Below are 21479 nucleotides of genomic sequence, written 5' to 3'. Positions count from 1 at the left end.
GTATTTTAATTAAAAATGAGTATTATTGTATTCGCTCATATAGGGAGCCTCACGTGTGTTCTTAAGTTGTTTAGAGAAGAAAAAAGTTTAACTGTCAAAGGCACAGGATCGTTTTTTGAAGAAAATTAAGGCTTTTGGGTATGCCTTATAAACCGGAAAATACGGTATTTTAATTAAAAATGAGTATTATTGTATTCGCTCATATAGGGAGCCTCACGTGTGTTCTTAAGTTGTTTAGAAAAGAAAAAAGTTTAACTGTCAAAGGCACAGGATCGTTTTTTGAAGAAAATTAAGGCTTTTGGGTATGCCTTATACACCGGAAAATACGGTATTTTAATTAAAAATGAGTATTATTGTATTCGCTCTTATAGGGAGCCTCACGTGTGTTCTTAAGTTGTCTAGAGAAGAAAAAAATGACTCAGTCAATGGCGCAGGATCATTTTTTTGAAGAAAATTAAGGCTTTTGGGTATGCCTTATAAACCGGAAAATACGGTGTTTTAATTAAAAATGAGTATTATTGTATTTGCTCATATAGGGAGCCTCACGACTGTTTTTAACTTGTCTAGAGAAGAAAAAAGTTTAACTGTCAAAGGCACAGGATCGTTTTTTGAAGAAAATTAAGGCTTTTGGGTATGCCTTATACACCGGAAAATACGGTATTTTAATTAAAAATGAGTATTATTGTATTCGCTCATATAGGGAGCCTCACGACTGTTCTTGTCTAGAGAAGAAAAAAGTTTAACTGTCAAAGGCACAGGATCGTTTTTTGAAGAAAATTAAGGCTTTTGGGTATGCCTTATAAACCGGAAAATACGGTATTTTAATTAAAAATGAGTATTATTGTATTCGCTCTTATAGGGAGCCTCACGTGTGTTCTTAAGTTGTCTAGAAAAGAAAAAAATGACTCAGTCAATGGCGCAGGATCATTTTTTTGAAGAAAATTAAGGCTTTTGGGTATGCCTTATAAACCGGAAAATACGGTATTTTAATTAAAAATGAGTATTATTGTATTCGCTCTTATAGGGAGCCTCACGTGTGTTCTTAACTTGTCTAGAGAAGAAAAAAATGACTCAGTCAATGGCGCAGGATCATTTTTTTGAAGAAAATTAAGGCTTTTGGGTATGCCTTATAAACCGGAAAATACGGTGTTTTAATTAAAAATGAGTATTATTGTATTTGCTCATATAGGGAGCCTCACGACTGTTTTTAACTTGTCTAGAGAAGAAAAAAGTTTAACTGTCAAAGGCACAGGATCGTTTTTTGAAGAAAATTAAGGCTTTTGGGTATGCCTTATACACCGGAAAATACGGTATTTTAATTAAAAATGAGTATTATTGTATTCGCTCATATAGGGAGCCTCACGAGTGTTGGTTTAACTTGTCTAGAGAAGAAAAAAATGACTCAGTCAATGGCGCAGGATCATTTTTTTGAAGAAGATCAAGGCTTTTGGGTGCGCCTTATACACCAGAAAATATGGCGACCATGCACACTGAGCAGAATATAGATTTTTTTTTTCATATTACAGTAAAGTCTCGTTATATCGATATTCAAGGGAGTCTGAAAAAATATCGATATAACCGGGACTATCGATATATCCGACCCTGTTTGCATGTAATTTTCTCCGTGCGTGCATAGAAATAGTATCGATATAACCGGGACTATCGATATATCCGATATCGATATAACGAGACTTTACTGTATATAGACATGTAGAAACAATCGAATTTGTTAATCTCACGTTCTTCCCTCCTACTTGGCCAAGTCAAGATAGACGACATAATAGCAGCCACACAGATTATCTGGCGAAGCTGCTTTAACCATGTTATGATCCTTATAAAACAAACTACCTTTCTAAATGGATAAATATCGCTCCTCGAGCTTGAAAAAAGGGAAGAGAAAAAAATAAATAAAAATGAAATCATTGCCCCCTTCATCAACCGTAAGACATGTACCAGTTTGACAGAAATTTAATTCTCGGCTGCGCTTGAAAATAATGATTGTATTTTGAGAGGAGTAATCATTGGTTGGGACATGATTGAATGTGTCCATGCCTATTGACTTCTGCTATGATTAATAGGTTTGTTTCGTCGATATTCCCATCCAAATTGTATAATTAATTATCCCCGGCGCTGTCACGGCGGGACGATGGAGAGCCCTGATGAGTATTTGGGAAGATTAAATTTTTTTTTGGTTGTCAATGGGCACGACGGGCCTCTGCTCCAGTGGAGTTTCGACAGCACGGCCCCGCCTTCCCCTTTCCACGCTCATTGATTCCGTTTCAATATCTCTTTATCGTAACTTTATCAGTGTGGCGTCGAGGGGGGGGGCAGCGTGGGGGGGGGGGTCCATTAAAGGTGGTGGCGGTGCACGTAAGTGATGAACCTCGCTGTCTAACCTGCTTCTCGTTTTTATGCCGGCAGCGTTGCCTGTACGATTATTCTTAAAGGACAACTGACACCATTTTTTTTTTAGTTTTGCATCAGAAAAACGTTTTATAGCATCTAAAATACCCAAAACACGCAGTATGATATTTTTATTCAAATGCAAAACACAAATAAAAATGACTTAAAGTGTCCAAAATCACTTACACATCCAGTTATGAATATGATTCAAATAGTTCTGAAGAGGAAAGCATACGTTTGCAATTTAAGAATTCATTACGTGTCGTTTTGAGGCAACACTGGAGGGGAAGTGTATCACTAAAAAAAGAGGCAGAAAATGGCGACCAAGCTCCTGTGAGGAATTAATCAGCCCGTTTCCACAGGCTGATAAATTCCTTACATGGAGCTTGGTCGCCCTCTTCTGGCTCTTTTTGGTGCAACACGAGTTTTTCAGACCAAACAAGTACAGCAAAATACGTTGACGTGATGGAAGGACTGCTATAATGTGTCCTTTTTTCAGTCAGGGGCGTTCCTTCAGTGACGTCACGTACGGAGTCATCACCGACTCAAAAACAAGACTTCCGGAATATTCAGCAGGGGTCTTAAAACAAACGTAAAACATAGCTATATGCAGTGGAATCTTTGTAAAATACGCTCAGTAGAAGTCATTTGAAGCCATTTTACAAATTATGGACACAACTTGTCCGGAGACGTCGGTTGTCCTTTAAATCAAAGCACAATTACAGATGCTGAGAGACTCTGTTGGAGGGGTCGGACACCTTATATTCCCCCTCTGTTGGTTCCCCCCTCCTCAACTTCCGGCCTTAACTATCAGCACCTCTCTGATTTAAGGTCTGATTTTTCATCCCAGCAAAGTCAGAAATTCCGCTTTTTGACAGGGTAGTTTTTACGCAGACACTTCTTCATTTCGCCCACCCTTGTGTGATATTCTACCCCATCATCTCGCATCACCTCCTCCACAACGCCCAAGGTCAATTCTGGTTGACAAACTACTGTTGACTTTATAATGTCAAGAGGCCTTGAACCAATAGAAGCTGATTTTTTTTATTTTTTTGGGGGGGGGAAAGCACTCACCCGCCAACGCAACGGAGCATTATGCTTAATTGACCTCGGATTAAATGTAGTGTGAAATGTTGTGCCGTACGCTTTCGTTCATTCACCCCGAATGAATTACTCAACATTCACTTAGAAGAGATCGCAAGCACACACGGCCATATGCTACTCATCTATTGTATCAACTCTTCCACTTACTTAAAAGTATTTGTATTATACCTCATTTCCCTCAATCGGTGTCCAACCCTTATTTTGGAATAATATCACGTGTACTGTCATGACGGTTTGTTTACTGTATGTAAAATGGCGCATATTCAGTTTTCAAAGTTAGCGAGATTACATTGACTCTTACAAAAAAGACCCCCCCGTCTCCATTGTTTACAAGATTGTCTGGGGAACACAAAAAAATACTGTATTTTACGGTGTATAAGGTGCACCCAAAACTCTTCAATTTTCTTCAAAAGATGACCTTGAGCCTTATAATCTGGTTTCACCATACGCTGTGACGCATTTCATGACATTTTTAATGCGGTACAGTATTATGAATTGCACCTTGTTTGCAAATTGTGTGAACAGTGAAGAGAATCCATTTATTTGATTTGTGGATGGCTGTCTGGGAGTAACTTACCGTATTTTCCGGTGTATAAGGCGCACCCAAAATTCTTAATTTTCCTCAAAATATGACCTTACGCCTTATACGCAGGTGTGCCTTATATGTGAAGTCATATTGAACCACAACAGGTCTCGCAACAGCAGTCACAGACTCCATTTCCCCCTGTAGAAGTAGTGCATAACATCAGCCTCTACTGTAGCACCTTATAGTGTGGTGTCCCTTATATTTGGAAAACTGTTATATATATATATATACATATTATATTTGGAAACTTCTTTCATTCATTGAAGGTGCGCCTTATATTCCGGTGGGCCTTATACAGTATATGGTAAACTTTTAGATATCTATATAGATATTATATTTGGAAACTTTTTTTTTCATTCATTGAGGTGCGTCTTATAGTCCAGTGCATCTTATATATGGAAAAAGTTTAAAAATACATTATTCATTGTGGGTGTGCCTTATAGTCCGATACGCCTTATATATGGAAAATGTTTAAAAATACACCATTCATTGCGGGTGCGCCTTATACTCCAGTGTACCTTATATATGGAAAAGGTTTAAAAATACACCATTCATTGCGGGTGCGCCTTATACTCCAGTGTACCTTATATATGGAAAAGGTTTAAAAATACATTATTCATTGTGGGTGCGCCTTATAGTCCGATATGCCTTATATATGGAAAACGTTTAAAAATACACCATTCATTGCGGGTGCGCCTTATACTCCAGTGTACCTTATATATGGAAAAAGTTTAAAAATACATTATTCATTGTGGGTGCGCCTTATAGTCCGATATGCCTTATATATGGAAAATGTTTAAAAATACACCATTCATTGCAGGTGCGCCTTATACTCCAGTGTACCTTATATATGGAAAAAGTTTAAAAATACATTATTCATTGTGGGTGCGCCTTATAGTCCGATACGCCTTATACATGGAAAACGTTTAAAAATACACCATTCATTGCAGGTGCGCCTTATACTCCAGTGTGCCTTATACACCGGAAAATACGGTAATACTGAGCTGCAACAGTTATCAAAAAGCTGATTTTCGTCTCTTAGTAACATTTGACTGAACTTGATAAGATCATAAAAAACTTGATTAGTCCTACAATAGTGAAATTTGCAATATCCACCATCAAAATTGGTGGGGTGGGGCTAAAAAAGAGAAACAAAATATCATATACACAAAAATAAATGCCTTAGAAAAAGAACTGTTCACATTACAGAATGCAATATAAAAATGTAAGATCTAGATTAAAGCATATATGCAACTACATACCGTATTTTCCGGTGTATAAGGCGCACTGGAGTATAAGGCGCACCCCCAATGAATGGTGTCTTGTCAAACTTTTCCCATATATAAGGCGCACCGCAATATAAGGAATGAAAAACATTTTCAAAATATAATATATACTGTAATTAGCCGCCCCCATTTCAACCTCATATAACTCCAGATGCATAAAACTTATGAATTAACTCTTTTTTTTTTCTGATGAAAGAAAAGAATCTGAGGTTTCTTACGCTGAATTGAATGTTTATGTAGTACTAAAACTCAATAGTCTGTGGTTCCTAGAATTTTTGTGAAAATGACAAAAACCCTGGCACTGGAGCGGACACACATTTGCACATCGTCCGGCAGTGAATGAGTTAACCGCAACAATCCTACCGCAAAAGCGCGATAAACATAAAAAAACAACCGCCATAACAATTGAAGAACACCCGCTCAACAACGACAAAAACCGTCAGTCTGCGCGTGTCCGACAAGGGGTTTCCGTCGCCGCCGTGCCAGTCCGTCTCTCACGCTCTTCATTAATCATGTCTCCTCATCCAGCTGTACTCATTCGCTAGTGTACACACACATAAACGCACGCGCACACACACAATTTACCCCTTTCACAAAACCCATAAATCATTAGTGAAAAGTGCAATTAGTGGCTTCTTGTATACATTAATTATCCGGGAGATGAGCAGGTAGCTTTGGCACCTGCATGACTGCCTCCCTGTGAGACTGACAGCAAAGTTCGCTTAGCAACCCTTGGAGGGCCTTTTTCCTTTCGGAGTAGGGAGACTTCTGCTTCCATCCGGGACATTTGTCCTAAAATTCAGTATTCTGTGGGTCATGGAATTTTGAGTAAAAATGACAAAAACCCTGGCACTGGAGTGGACACATTTTTGCACATCACAGTTAAAGGACAACCGACACCATTTTTTGTTTCCTAACTGACAACATAAAAACGTTTTATAGCATCTAAAATACCCAAAACATGCAGGCTGATGTTTTTAGTCAAATGCAAAACACCAATAAAAATGACTTAAAGTGTCCCAAAACTACTTCAAAATGACCTCGGAGATGACGAGTTTCAGAAGGTCCCGCCCCCTTGTTCGTGACGTCACGCCCAGATGTCTTTGCCTTGCTCTAGAATCAAAACAATGGCTTCAGATTCGGACAAGATCCTTTCTTGCTCCTCATCCAGTTATGAGTATGATTCAAATAGTTCTGAAGAGGAAAGGATAAATGTTTGCAATCGATTAAAGGAGTCCTCCCGTATCAATTCGAGCCGTCAATTGAAAATGCAGAAGATGGCGCCCAAGCTCCGTTGGAAATTGGCTGATTTTATACTTCTTAGACCATTCTATCCGAGCTAGAAATGGGGGCAGGTGTACTAAATGCCGATGCTGCCCTCTTGTGGGAGGTAAAAAGAGGTCTGACCAGCGCTTTATTGGCACCCAAGCAAGAAAAACCAAAACCCAAACAAATTCGGGAATGGAGCTCTATGTCATATTTTCAATTCCCGAATAAATTCGTGAATGGCAGTGAATGAGTTAATACATAGGTGTCAAAGTCAAGGCCTGGGGGCCGAATCCGGCCCGCCAGATCATTTTTTTCGGCCTGCGAATGATGACATAGTGTATTACGCACGGCTTTACGTTGACGTGTACGTGATGAAATATCAAAAGACTTTGTTGAACGGGTATTATATTCAAGGGAAGAGCTGAAACGTGTTGCGATAGGAGACAGTAACTACGTCGTCGCCTGACAACTTCTCACTTCCTGTCCAAATCATTGTCGAGTCGACGCGTACGTGTGATGTCTTTGCGTCGGTTCTTTGTATTTGTGATTATGTGTCAGCCATGTAGAACAGCGGCCATTACGAGAAGCCAGCGGGGGCCCTCCCAGTCGCTGTCTCTTGGGTTCACAAGGGCAGATGTGCCGCATTCATCAAACTCACAGTGGGGGGGGTGGGGGTCATCGGAGAGACTCACACACTGTGGATGAGGGATGGCGGAGCATGGGATGCAAGTCCACGCTCCACTGTCCACCCTATCCCGCCATCCATCCACTGAGCGGTCGAATGCATGCGTGTCAAAACTCAATCACACGCTCTTATCTTGACATGATCTAATACTAATTTAGTAATGAGCGCAACAAGCCGGAATACTCAATTACGGTGAGACCTCAACTTACGAACTTAATTGGTTCCCAGACAGAGTGTGTAAGGCGAAAAGTGTGTATCTCAAAAAAAAAATCCCATAAGAAACCATTAAAATGGGAATAATCCGTTCCCGGGTTTCCATAAAATATACTTTTCAACTAAATAAGCCTTAAAACTACACACAACATACCTTATTCCATGTATAATAAATGTGCTATTGTATTATAATGAAAGAAATACACTGCATTGTATCATAAAGTCACTTTATTTATATTTGTAATGGTCATTGATGGCTTGATGGAATGGTGTTGGAGGTCGAAGGTCAAAGGGAATTGCTGTTTGGAAAGAGAGGCGCATTACATGAGGACTGTAATTAAAGAAATAAACTGTGCTGTAAAATAAAGTTTTATTTACCTTTTTGATGGTCGTTGATGGCTTATGGAAGGAGAGTCACCTTCCATAAGGACTGTTGGTAACTTCACCTCTGGTGCTGTTCGGTCGTGTGCTTCCGCCGAAGATCACTCCGACAGCCGTGGTGGGTGTGTATTATGAAAATAGTGCTTATTATAAGGTTGAATTTTCAGAAATTTGAAGGTTGTAGGACGAAAAGTGTGTATGATAAGGTGTTTGTAAGTTGAGGTCTCACTGTATTTTGGGGAAAACGGCGCTGCCGGTTAACTTGAAATGTAGTCCTTTAACCAAGTTTTTGAGTCAGATATAAATGTAAGCGTTTCAACAAAGCAAATCACAGATCGTTGATCGATTGGTCTATTGATAGATTCCAATTGATGCGATTTTATCAAAATAAGCAATGCAGCGCTGTTACGCTAAAGCAGACTAATAAAAAGTGGAATGGATTATCTGGCTGGCTACCTAGCTAGCACTTTATTTGCTATCTATTAGTAATAATAATAATAATAATAATAATAATAATAATAATAATACATTTCATTTATTAGCGGCTTTCAAAACTCTCAAGGTCACTTTACAGTCACAGGATAAGTTTTTCTGTGGGTGAGCAACGGCAGCCACACGCGCTAGCGTTCACTCAACCCGGAGTAACTCAAATAGATAGAAAGCTAGCTAGCTAATAGATAGCTATTAGATAGCTAGCTAAATAGCAAATCGATAGATAGGTATATAGCTAGCCAACCATCTAGACAGCTAACAGATAGCTATTATATAGCTGGCCGAATAGCGACCTAGATCGCTAATAGATAGCCAGCCAGCCAGCCAGCTAGACAGCTGATAGATAGCTAATAGATAGCAAATAGATATCTTGGTAGCTAGCTAGATAACTGATATTGAATGGAATTTATATATTTAATGGAAAATATATATTACCTATCTATATATATTAGCTATCTAACAGGCTCGCTAGCTATCTTGCTATCTGTGTATTAGCTATCTATTAGCAGTTTGGGTGGCTGGCTAGCTATCTATTAGCTATCTACCTATCTAGCTATCTAACGTCCGAAACCTTCAAATTTCTACAGATGGCGGCTGAAGAAACCTTCTCATCTTCTCAGCTAGCTAATAGCTATCTATTAGCTAGCTATTAGCTATTAGCTAGCTAGTCAGCTTTCTATCTATTTGAGTTTTTCCAGGTTGAGTGGACGCTGGCGCATGTGCTCACCCAAAGAAAAATATCCTGTGACTGAAAAGTGACCTTGAGAGTTTTGAAAGGCGCTTAGAAATGTATTATTATTATTATTATTATTATTATTATTTTATTGCTCAATTGTGGCAAATGAAGATCAAATGTGCCCGGGTGCATCTCTTTTTGCAATTTTTCATTATTTTTTTTTTTTCCTCATCAGCTTTTAGAGTACGACAAAGAACTGTCGGTGTTCAAGGATCGACTGCATGAATTGGAAATATCTTTCCCACCCAGGTATGGAAAAACGCATACACACACACACACACACACACACACACACACACACACACACACACACACACACACACACACACACACACACACTGCATTAGCCAAAAATGTCTTCTCTGGCTCAATGTGTGTTATTTTTTTAATTTTTTTTTAATGGGATGAATATTTTGTCTCATTGGGACACGAAGCATGCGGTCTTCTCTTTTCTTTCTTTCCTCAAACAAAATGCATTAGCAATTAGCCCTTTCAGAGGAGAGGGAGTGCAAACACGCTGTCGGTTGTGGAAATATGTTTCGGGAGCAGCGCGTTAATGGCGCTTGACCTTTGCCGTTGGTTGTGACTCAATCAGCGCGGATAATGAAACGCTGGTAATCAAACAATAATTACTTGATAAACTGCTCGGGTGGCAGGCGCGTGGCGGCGTGTGCTTTTTGTGTGTGTGTGTGTGTGTGTGTGTGTGTGTGTGTGTGTGTGTGTGTGTGTGTGTGTGTGTGAGAGAGAAAAAAAGCGAGAGAAGAGAGAGAGAAAAGAGTGAGAGACTGATAGAGATAAAAAAGAGAGAGATGGAGATTGAGAGAAAGCGAGACTGATAGTGAGAGAGGAATGAGAGAGAGAGAGAAAAGAGAGAGAGTGAGAAAGAGATGAAGAGAGAGAGAACGACAGAAATAGAGAGATAGATAGAGAGAGCGAGAAAGAAGAGAGAGAGTGAGTGAGAGAAAAGAGAGAGAGACTGATAGGGGGAGAGAGAGAGAGAGAGAGAGAGAGAAAGAGACTGAGAGAGAGAGAAAAGAGAGCGAGAGATAAAAAGAGAGAGAAAGAGAGACTTATACAGAGAAAAAGAGAGAGTGAGTGACTGAGTGAGTGAGTGAGTGAGAGAAAAGAGAGAGAGAGACTGATAGAGAGAGCGAGAAAGAGACTGATATAGAGAGAAAAGAGAGCGAGAGAGATAAAAAGAGAAAGTGAGACTGAGAGAGAGAGAGAGAGAGAGAGAGAGAATAGAGAGGGCAGAGAGAAATCGATACTGATGGAGAGAGAGAGAACGAGAGACTTATACAGAGAAAAGAGAGAGAGAGAGAGAGAAAGAGACTGATAGAGAGATTGAGAGAGAGAAAGAGAGACTTATACAGAGAAAAAAAAAAGAGAGAGAGATTGAGAGAGAAAGAGACTTATACAGAGAAAAAAAGAGATAGAGAGAGAGAGAGAGAGAGACTTATACAGAGAAAAGAGAGAGAGAGAGAGAGGGGGATTGAGAGAGAAAAAGAGATTTATACAGAGAAAAAAAGAGAGAGAGAGAGAGAGAGAGAGAGAGAGAGAAAGAGAGATTTATACAGAGAAAAAAATAGAGATAGAGAAAGGGATAGAAAGAGAGAGAGAGAATACAGAAGGGAGAGAGAAATCAAGACTGGTGGAGAGAGAGAAAGAGAGACTTATACAGAGAAAAAAAGAGATAGAGAGAGTGAGAGAGAGAAAGAGAGACTTATACAGAGAAAAGAGAGAGAGAGAGATTGAGAGAGAAAGAGACTTATACAGAGAAAAAAAAGAGAGAGAGAGAGAACACAGAAGGGAGAGAGAAATCAAGACTGGTGGAAAGAGAGAAAGAGAGACTCATACTCAGAGAGAGAGTGATATAGAGAAAAAGAGAGAGCGAGAAAAGTGAGAGATTGATAGAGAGAGAGAACAGCGAAAGAGACAGAGAAAAAGAGAGAGAGGAGAGCGATAGAAAGACAGATAGTGTTGAATTTCATATTTAGTTACCGTGTGTGTGTGTGTGTCTGTGTGTGTCGCTATGTGTGTCAAGGTTCCTCCGGTCCTCCTTTTTTAAACGACTCTGCGTCTTAATCAGGGGGGCGCCATTTACATCACTTTGCATAAGTGACATGCGGATTTATGATCCATTTGCACCTCCCGCATATCATACTTCAATCATCTTTCCGCAGCCGCCAATGGAATAACCGCCGCGTTGCTATACAAACGATTTCCTCACACTCGTGGCGATGATGAATCAAATAGACGAACCCCCCCCCCGAAGAGCAGCACGTGAAATTTGATTTGATCTACTGTGCGGGTGTAACAAAACACATCATTGTCAAACGGCGTCATGGGTCGCAATGGGCTAGTTAAACAGTCCCCCCCCCCCCCAAAAAAAAAAAAAAAAAAACTCATCACATTTCTATTAGAAACACACTTACACACACTTACACACACACACGGAAACATTCTGGAGACCCCTCCTCCTGTCAGCTCCGCCTTGTGCTTCTTGAGCAATCAAGTCTCAATGATTGTTCTCCATCACATAGTCTGGTCCCGACCAGCCCCTCACCATCTGTGAGGTAATTACTCTTTTTAGTGGCGGCCATCAGAAGACAAATCTCACACACATAAACACGCACACACACACACACACATTCCTGTTTCAAAGGGTTTGTGAGGTCCGGAAAACTCCAGATAAGGAGTGAGGACCACCTCAGATAAGTTTAGAGAAGAACTAGTGTTCCATTTGAAGACTAAATGTCACCCCATTTCCCACTTCAACTTCTTTAAAAATAAAGAAATAAAAAGTGGACTTGAAACTGAAACAACAGCACGAGTGAGGTTTCTGAATGGCTACATTCAAAGTCCTCACCCCTATAGTGAATTTGGTTAAAATATCCTTTTACCTTTTGTGGTATGAACTTTTTTCCTCATTAACCACGCACACACACACACAAACACACAAAGTGAATAAAACGTGTGCGTATCCAAGTGAAATGAAAATACACACAAAAAAGCATTTTGGGTGAATATGTGAGGACCTTTCTGAAACGTTAACAGATGCATATATAGACCCTCGAGAAGCCTTTAGAATGAGAAAAATTGTGAGGACCGACCAAAAGGTCCTCACTTGTCCAAAATGTCCTCACTACGTATGGTATAAAATGGTCCTCACAAGACTAGTCATACAAACACACACACACACACACACACACACACGCACACACACACACTGGTCATATTTGTTCAGATTTATAAATCGATTCAATTCCCAAACATTTCATCTGCAAGTTGCATACCTGTCAACATTGGCTAATAACTGCTTTTATAAAGAATTACAATTCCCGTATAAAAGTTGCAGTATGCCGTACATTATTTGAAATTATATTTTTAAAAAAAAAACGGTAACACACGCAGAAATGCAAACAGTTTACGTAATACGTTGGCTTACGAACTTAATTGGTTCCCAGACATAGTGTGTAAGGTGAAAAGTGTGTATCCCAAAAATTAATTTCCCATAGGAAACCATTAAAATGAGAGTAATCCGTTCCTAGGTCCCCATAAAACATAATTTTCTACATTCTAATTTTGTAAACCTTAAAACTACACAAAATATACCTTATTATATGTATATATAAATATGCTATGGTCTTATAATTAAAGAAATAAATTGTACTGTATAATAAAGTCATTTTATTTACTTTTGTGATGGTTTTTGATGGCTTGATAGAATGGAGTGGCCGGTTTCATCAGCATTAAACACTTGATGAGGAACGTAACCTTCTTCTTTCACCATCTTGAGGAATGATCCCTTGTAGGTGCTTTCTCTGCGATAATTTTACCTAGTTCATCATCAATGTTGTTCTGTTTAGCTGGGTTGATAGCTTTTTACATCAAGTGTGCAGATGGCTTGTGCGGATTATTTGTGGAGCCTGATTGATGGGAATATATATATTTATTTATTTATTTATTTATTTATTTATTTATTTATTTATTGGTTTATGTATTTCTTTCAAGGAAGCAACTTTATATTTTGAAGACAACTTACAAGATGTCATACACATGACATGTCAATCATCTTTCGGATCCATGTTTTTTTTGTTCCCGGCTCTACCCGACACGTAACAGAACTCAATTTAAACTCCCAATTTATAAAGCACCATTTATATTTGTATGGATTCCTTTTTCCTTTGCATCCTTTCATCATTCGTATAATAATACACATCTTTATTTATCCATCAAAATGATCTGTCAAGATTGTTGCTGACAAATATAAGGTACTTAAACACAGAGGTGAGGAATTTACCCACGACTTGTTATAGCTGGACCTGGAGCCAGTGGGTTGCCATGTTCTGATCAGCTGCTACACCGTCGCTCGGATTATTGCGTGAGAGAAAGCTCTTTACGCCGTATTCTTCAGTACGTCGCTGTGTAGATTCTCCCATCGTTCAGAATTGTCCGAAATTAGGGTCATTCCATGTCAATTCTGGCCTGTAGCACATGCTGTTCCACAATTATTTCCTTTTTTTGCACTGCAAAAGCTGTAATACAGACCAACTTCCGAACTCTCGAGTTACGAATAACGGTACATACGAACATTTTTGCGGGTACGGTATGTCGATTAAATGTTCGGACAGAGATACTGTAAGGTAGATTTTGTATTCTGCGTATTTGTCCGGCTGAGCTCGCTTGCGATTGGCTGCGTAGAGTATGTGGAAGTCCCTCTTCCCAGTTGATGCATAACAAAAACTAATAGCTGCTGGCACGTCATTCAGTAATTACCAGCCAGCAGCTTCAGTAATGGCTTACTGAAGACCCAAGGATGTTTGTCGTCGTACTACAGTAGGTGTGAATTTATTTTACGACTGTTAGAGCATCTGTGTTTTATAATTCCCCGTTCAGTGTTTGACTTAAACATTCATTCCATACAAAATATAGCACTGAAGCAACTTACGACCAAATTCACCTTACAAACAGCCGCTCGGAACGTATCTGGTTCGTAAGGTGGGGATCTTTAAAACATGATGATTGAAGAAAGCCCTTCGTTTGACTAGTTAAATAAATAGTGTGTTTTGAAATCAATAAATTGTCATTTTAATAATCACTGTCAATAAAAATAATTGTCTTTATTTTTTTCCCATAATCATCCAGCCTTCATAGATTTATAGATGGGGGTCATAAATGTTATTTATGTTTTAATACAGTAAAGTCTCGTTATATCGATATCGGATATATCGATAGTCCCGGTTATATCGATATTTTTTCGGACTCCCTTGAATATCGATATAACGAGACTTTACTGTATTAGATATCATTATCATCATGCCTCAAGTTTGCCAACTTCAGGCCTGGTGTGTATATCACCATTTTTTTTTCAAACCGTTTTTTGCACCTCCTCGTGAATGGGGAACTGTTTTGACAACATATATGTGAAAACTGGGGGGGGAAAAAAATCAAACACAAAAAAGTCTTGTGAACTGATCTTAACTCATTCACTGCCATTCCCGGATATATATATTCGGGAATTGAAAATATGACGTAGAGCGCCATTCCCGAATGTGTTCGGGTTTTGGATTTTCATGCTTGGGTGCCGATAAAGCGCTGGCCATGGCCTCTGGCAATGTTTTTTTTTCACTTCCACAAGGGGGCAGCATTTTTTTTCTTTTTTTCTATGTTAGCGCATTGTTCCAGCTTTAGCTGTTGTTAAAGTGCTATAGAGACCAATATGTATGCATTGCACTGTATTTTGGACAACCACCCTCATTTCAAGATCATAGAAATCCACACGCATAGAATCCACATCGTCTGGCAGTGAATGAGTTAAAGGACAACCGACGTCACTTTTTTTGTTTTTGTAAATAAATTCCTTACCTGGAGCTTGGTCGCCTTTTCCTGGCGGCTTTTGGGTGCAACACGAGGTTTTCAGACCAAACAAGTACAGCCAAATACATTGACGTGATGGAAGGACTGCTACAATGTGTCTTTTTTTTCGGTCAGGGGCGTTCCTTTAGTGACGTCACATACGGACTCGTCACCAACTCAAAAACAAGACTTCCTGAATATTTAGTGCAAGTCTTAAAACGTAAAATATAGCTATATGCGGTGGACTCTTTACAAATTATGGACACAATATGTCCGAAGACGTCGGTTGTCCCTTAAGAATATGTTTTGAGGCCAAAGCCATTTCCTGCAAAGCGAGCCTTTGCACGGATGATGTCATCCACCCCGAGAGTGTATTTGCTCGTGGATGTGTCATTTGTCCAATTGCGCCACTGTTGCTGTTACTTCCAGCACAAGAGGGGCTTCTTGTTCTCTGCCAGCGAGTCATTCGGGGTCACTCCTTCCATTTATAGAGACACACTAAGGTAGTGACGCCATAATGTTTAGTTAAATCGTTGATGTGTGTGTGGCTCATGAAGAAAAAAAAAAAAAAAACAGCTGATCTACTGAACGCAAACATTGTTGACAATCATCTGCACATCCATCACTCAAACTACAACAGAGACTGTGAAATTGGTTGAGGGACCATTGTCTCCATAATAGCAGAATAATGTCCACTGTCATGTGTCATTGCCCGGGATGATGCCACTCACTGAAAGGGAAGGCTTTGTTGAAAACAATCTTTGTCCAAGAGGATTGAATCCGGGCCCATCTGTGACTTCTTGCCTTTCGTGTGGAGAAACTAAATGCTACACATGTCATAGCTGATCCCCTAGCAAGCTGTGAGCAATGAGCTACTACTGATGGCATTTGACTCTGTTTGGACTGCGCTGTGCCAATGTTGTGCCTTGCGAGGCTCCCAGCTCGACAAACCGAAGCAAACACCCTGCTTTATTGATAGCATTTGGCTGATCTTTTGTGCGCCGCCGGCGAGTGTGTGTATGTTGTGTTTTTTTCAGACTTCCCCTGACAACGCAAACAAACACTGCGACGGGGGATCGTTTCTGACGTTTTAGCCGATAGAAGCCCTTCAAATATCGACTGCATCCCATGATTCGTTTTTTTTTTTTTTCGCTGGCCTTGAACTGTCAATGATTCTTATGACTCTTAGAGTGTCAAACCCATCTTGCCAGTTGTAAAAAAAAATGTGACATATCAGGAAATTGAACATTTCCCAGCATTTCGTAACATCACTTGATTCAGAGATATGAATCGGGGACAAGGAAGTGTACACGCCATGCGATTATCTGATGACATACCTGCCAACTAATCCGGTTTTACCATAATGAGTATGTTTTTTTATTGTCCCACTCCGGGTTGCGGTTTATTAATAAAAATTACGGTTTCAAAAAAAAAAATGTTTTTGTGTAGTTTTAAGGCAGAGAAAATTAGGAAGTAGAAAAAAAAAATATGGGGACCTGGGAACGGATTATTCTCATTTTAATGGTTTCCAATGGGAAATTAATGTTTGGGATTCACACTTTTCTGATGTCAGTTAGGAAACAAAAAAATGGTGTTGGTTGTCCTTTAAAGGGCAACCGACGTCTCCGGACTAGTTGTGTCTACAATTTGTAAAATGACTTCTACTGAGCGTATTTTACAAAGATTCCACCACATATAGCTATATTTTACGTTTTAAGACTCGTGCTGAATATTCAGAAGTCTTGTTTTTGAGTTGGTGACGAGTCCTCACCCTACGTCACTGAAGGAACGCCCCTGACCGAAAAAAGGACACATTGTAGCAGTCCTTCCATCATGTCAATGGATTTGGCTGTACTTGGCTGGTCAGAAAACTTTGCGTAGCACCAAAAAAGAAGCAGAAGAGGGCGACAAAGCTCCATGTAAGGATTTAATCAGCCTGTGGAAACGGGCTGATTAATTCCTTACAAGAGCTTTGTCGCCATTTTCTGCATCTTTTTGTGCTACATTTCCCACCCCCAGATACCTCAAAATGGCATGGAATTAATTTTTTAATCGATTGCAAACATGTATGCTTTCCTCTTCAGAACTATTTGAATCGTATTCATAATTGGACGAGTAACAAGAAAGCATCTTCTCCGAATCTGAAGCCATTGTTTTGATTCTCCAGCAAGGCAAGATGTCTTGGGGTGACATCACTAACAAGGGGGCGGGACCTTCTGAAACTGGCCACTTCCGGGTTCATTTTTTTTGTAGATTTTGGACACTTTAAGTCATTTTTATTGGTGTTTTGCATTTGACTAAAAATATCATACTGCGTGTTTAGGATCTTTTAGATGTTATAAAACGTGTTTCTGATGTCAGTTAAGCTGTGTTCGTCACATGTAGCCTGTGACAAAATATGAATATAGATTGATATGAATCGTCATCGGCGACAGCAGTGTGACTCATACCAAGACAGACACGGACAATAAGTCGGTCCTCATGATGTCTCCTTTTTGACTGCTGTGAAAACAAACAGGCTGAAGTAAATGTGAGTAATTTGTCTGCAGTCAAATCAAACATTAAGCCTCAAACCAAGCGTGAATGAGTGAGCTCTTGATGGGCTCGACACATGATATGCGACCCATACTCTCATGCATCATCCAAAATGATAAGTAAGCCACACATAAAAAATAGGACAAATAGACCAATCAGAAATTCTAAATGTCTGCTTTATAAAAAATGTTTTTCAAATGACTTTATTATTCGCAGTCAGACCTCACGGGTATTATAAGTGACTGCAATAAAATTACCTCGCCCCACCTTAGTCTTTTATCAACCCGCCGTCACCTACAAAAGACCATCCTTGTGATTGAAGATTCTACTCATCTTACTAACAATTAAAAGCATCATTTATTTATTTTTTCTCTAAGGGAACGATTAGGTGTTGCTTCAAATCTACAATGATTTTTCAATCTATCGGTAATTTAAATGTTATGAAGGTAAATGTTCGTTAGATAGCTAACTAGCTAGCTACGTAGCCAGCTAGTTAGCTATCTAGCTAGCCATCTAACTTATTCTGTGACTGTAAAGTGACATTGAGAGTTTTGAAAGGCGCTTATTAATGAAATGTATAGAATATATAATACAGTATAGAATATAGAATACAGTATAGAATATAGAATACAGTATACCTTGGCTTATAAACTTAATTAGTTCCCAGACAGAGTGTGTAAGGCGAAAAGTGTGTATCCCAAAAATTAATTTCCCATAGGAAACCATTAAAATGAGAATAATCCGTTCCCAGATCCCCATAAAACACTTTCCAATTTTCTAAGCCTTAAAACTACACAAAATATACCTTATTTTATATATAATAAATGTGCTATGGTATTATAATTCAATAAATAAACATCGTCTTGCAGTGAATGAGTTATGATAGCTGAAATTAAAATAGAAAAAATAAATGTGAAACACAGAGGTGCAGGGAAATGAGAAGTCTTGCTTGTCTTCTTCCTTCATTTAGTTAGGAGTTAACTACTACCTGTCTAGCGAGCTAGCTATGTAGCTGGCTATTTATCCATTCGCTATCTATTTGCTACCTATCTAGCTAGCTAGTTATGTAGCTGGCTATTTATTAGCTATATGACTGTCTAGCTAGTTAGCTAACTGTCTATCTGGCCATCTATTGACTAGCCAGCTCGCGTTCTATCTATTTGAGTTACTTCCGGGTGGAGTGAACGCTGGCGCATGTGGCTGCCACTTCTCACCCTGAGAAAAACGATTCTGTGACTGTAAAGTGACCTTGAGAGATTTGAACGGCGCTTAGAAATGAAATGTATTATTATTATTATTATTATTATGCATGTGCACAACCGCTAGTTATCGACTTGACAAATAATTAGCGTCATTAGTCTTTGGATGGGCAATAAGGCTCTGATAGTACCGATGGCCTCTAGCCCACACGCCCTCTCAAACCGTTTACCAACGGTGATAAATTTTCTGAGGTTGCTAATCAGACACGTTCAATCACTTTAGCTGGAGCAGCACACCATTCGACTGTTTGCTGTTGCATTACGCCGTGTTATCTCTCTCTTCCATCCAATGGAGGGTGCGGTTAGCGAAAAGGGGGGGGGGGGGGACAAGCCTATATGTGCACACACAGGTGCTCAATATTGCTCTTTAATGGCCATTGTCAAGAGATTTATAATCAGCTTTTACAACTGCCGGATGTCATCAAAAAATGACAGAAGTTTTGTCACTAATGGGTCATTGACTACCTGGCAGAAGTTTATCGTTTGAAGGAAATCTTAACTCATTCATTGCCATCAGAACCTGAATCATCTTTATTGGCAAGTATGTAGAACACACAAGGAATTTGTCTTTGGTAGAACACGCTGCACTAGTATCATCCGAATACAATTGCACTATACAGTTATATTTGGGTTACTGTTTATAAAGTTCATGGCTTGGGGGAGCAAAAAAATGTTTAAATGTCTGCTGGATTTGGTGCTCATGGATCGGTAGCTGTAAAAGGTGGTTGGCAGGGTGTGGAGGGTCCTGGGGGATTTACAAATTTTCGAGTTTTGACATTCACGAATGTATTCGGTAATTGAAAATATGACATAGATCGCCATTCCTGAATTTGTTCTGGTTTTTTTCCCCATGCTTGGGTGCCGATAAAGTGCTGGCAGTGGCCTCTGGCAATATTTTTTTCATTTCCTTTTTTCCATGTTAGCGCTTTGTTTACAGCTTCAGCTGTTGTTAAAGCGCTATCTAAACCACTATTGCATTGTATTTTGGGAAGCCGCCCTCATTTCAAGCTCATATAACTCCAGACCCATTTAATTTAGTAATTAGCGATTTTTTTCTGGTGAAAGAAGACAGTCACTGCCATTTACTGCTATTCCTGAATTTATTCGGAAATTGAAAATATGACGTAGAGCGCCATTCCTGAATTTGTTCAGCTTTTTTTTTCCAATGCTTGGGTGCCGATAAAGTGCTGGCAATATTTTTTTCATTTCCTTTTTTCCATGTTAGCTCTTCGTTCCAGCTTCAGCTAATGTTAAAGCGCTATATAAACCAATATGTATGTATTGCATTATATTTTGGGCAGCCACCCTCATTTCTAACTCATATAACTCCAGACCCATATAATTTAGGAATTAACAATTTTTTTCTGATGAAAGAAGACATTCACTGCCATTCCTGAATTTATTCGGGAATTGAAAATATGACGTGGAGTACCATTACCGAATTTGTTCTGCATTTGATTTTTCTTGCAGGGGGGTGCTGATAAAGTGCTAGTTAGACCTCTGGCAATGTGTATTCCCTTCCACGAGGGGGCAGCATTTACTTTTTGTACAGCTGCTCCCATTTTAAGCTCATATAACTCCAGATCCATATCATTTAGGAATTAACTCTTTTTTTTCTGATGAAAGAAGAGTGTCCAAGCTCTCTAACACTGTATTGAGTATTTATGTCGTCCTCAAACTTAATATTCTGTAGGTCCTGCAATTCGAGTGACAATGACAAAAACCCTGGCATTGGAATGGACACATTTTTTTTTGTGAATGAGTTAATCTTCCACCTCTTTCAACACCTGCATGACCTAAGCCTTGTTGGTCAATAAAGCTGTAAATGGCGTCGGGCCCTGATAGGAGGATTGTTCACTGTTAAGACTGCGACCCCTCCCTTGGGAAACAGAAGGCATTCGGGCCACCCTGAATTCAAGCATCTCCACATTGCCTTTGAAGATTTTTGTTGTGTTTTCCACCCTCCGCTTTAGCCTCTTCCGGTCAGATCCGTATTTATCCCCAATCTTCTACCTCCTTCTGTCTGTTTTACTCATCCTTTTCATTGAGCTCTCTTTCATCCATGGATCTCTTCTTTGGCTTTTTTTTTTTTTTGATTAGCATGCAAAAAAAAAAATCTTGCATTTCCCCTGTGGTGTCACTGCTATTCATGCTAACAGGTGGTAAAGGACCTCTTTCAATTTCACTCCGTGGGTCTGTTTGCTCACCTGGTAGGGGGGCTCTGTGCATGTGATAATTGGTGTGCATGTGTGTGTTCACCCTGTTTATGCCTCTTCTTTAACCCCCATACCCGACGGGTGTCAAAGCCAAGGACTGCGGGCCAAATTGTGGCCCGCCATATCATTTAATGTGGCCCGTGAAAGCAAATAAAACATGTCGAGCTCGCTAAAGTTGGAACGAAAATTTGAAATGGTCAAATATAATCACTAATAACAGTCATTATTCTGGACTTTTGATAATAATAATAATAATAATAATAATAATAATGTCTACAATAATAATTATGTTAATAATAATGTCAATAATACCAATACTACTACTACTACTACTACTACTAATAATAATAATAATAATAATAATAATAATAATAATAATAATAATTATGTCAATAATACCAACACTACTACTACTACTGCTACTACTACTACTACTACTACTACTAATAATAATA

The 21479-nt window shown here is 39.2% G+C and overlaps 1 protein-coding gene across 5 annotated transcripts in view; it reads left to right on the top strand.

Moving 5' to 3' along the window:
• Positions 1 to 21479, top strand: part of inpp5a (inositol polyphosphate-5-phosphatase A) — a 147346-nt gene that overhangs the window by 110216 nt on the left and 15651 nt on the right. For all 5 annotated transcript variants that reach the window (XR_016116932.1, XR_016116933.1, XM_089012336.1 and 2 more), the window contains exon 12: positions 9331 to 9404. Coding sequence is in view for 3 of the 5 variants with exons in the window: in XM_089012336.1 (XP_088868462.1) it covers positions 9331 to 9404 (74 nt within the window). In the remaining 2 variants the exon portion in view is untranslated. The remainder of the gene's footprint in view (positions 1 to 9330; positions 9405 to 21479) is intronic.

Source organism: Hippocampus bargibanti, linkage group LG13 (genome assembly GCF_051943395.1).
Source record: "Hippocampus bargibanti isolate YZ-2025 linkage group LG13, ASM5194339v1, whole genome shotgun sequence".
NCBI classification, from domain to species: Eukaryota; Metazoa; Chordata; class Actinopteri; order Syngnathiformes; family Syngnathidae; genus Hippocampus; species Hippocampus bargibanti.
The sequence above is the reverse complement of the archived record's forward strand: the minus strand, read 5'-3'. Positions and strand labels throughout refer to the sequence as shown.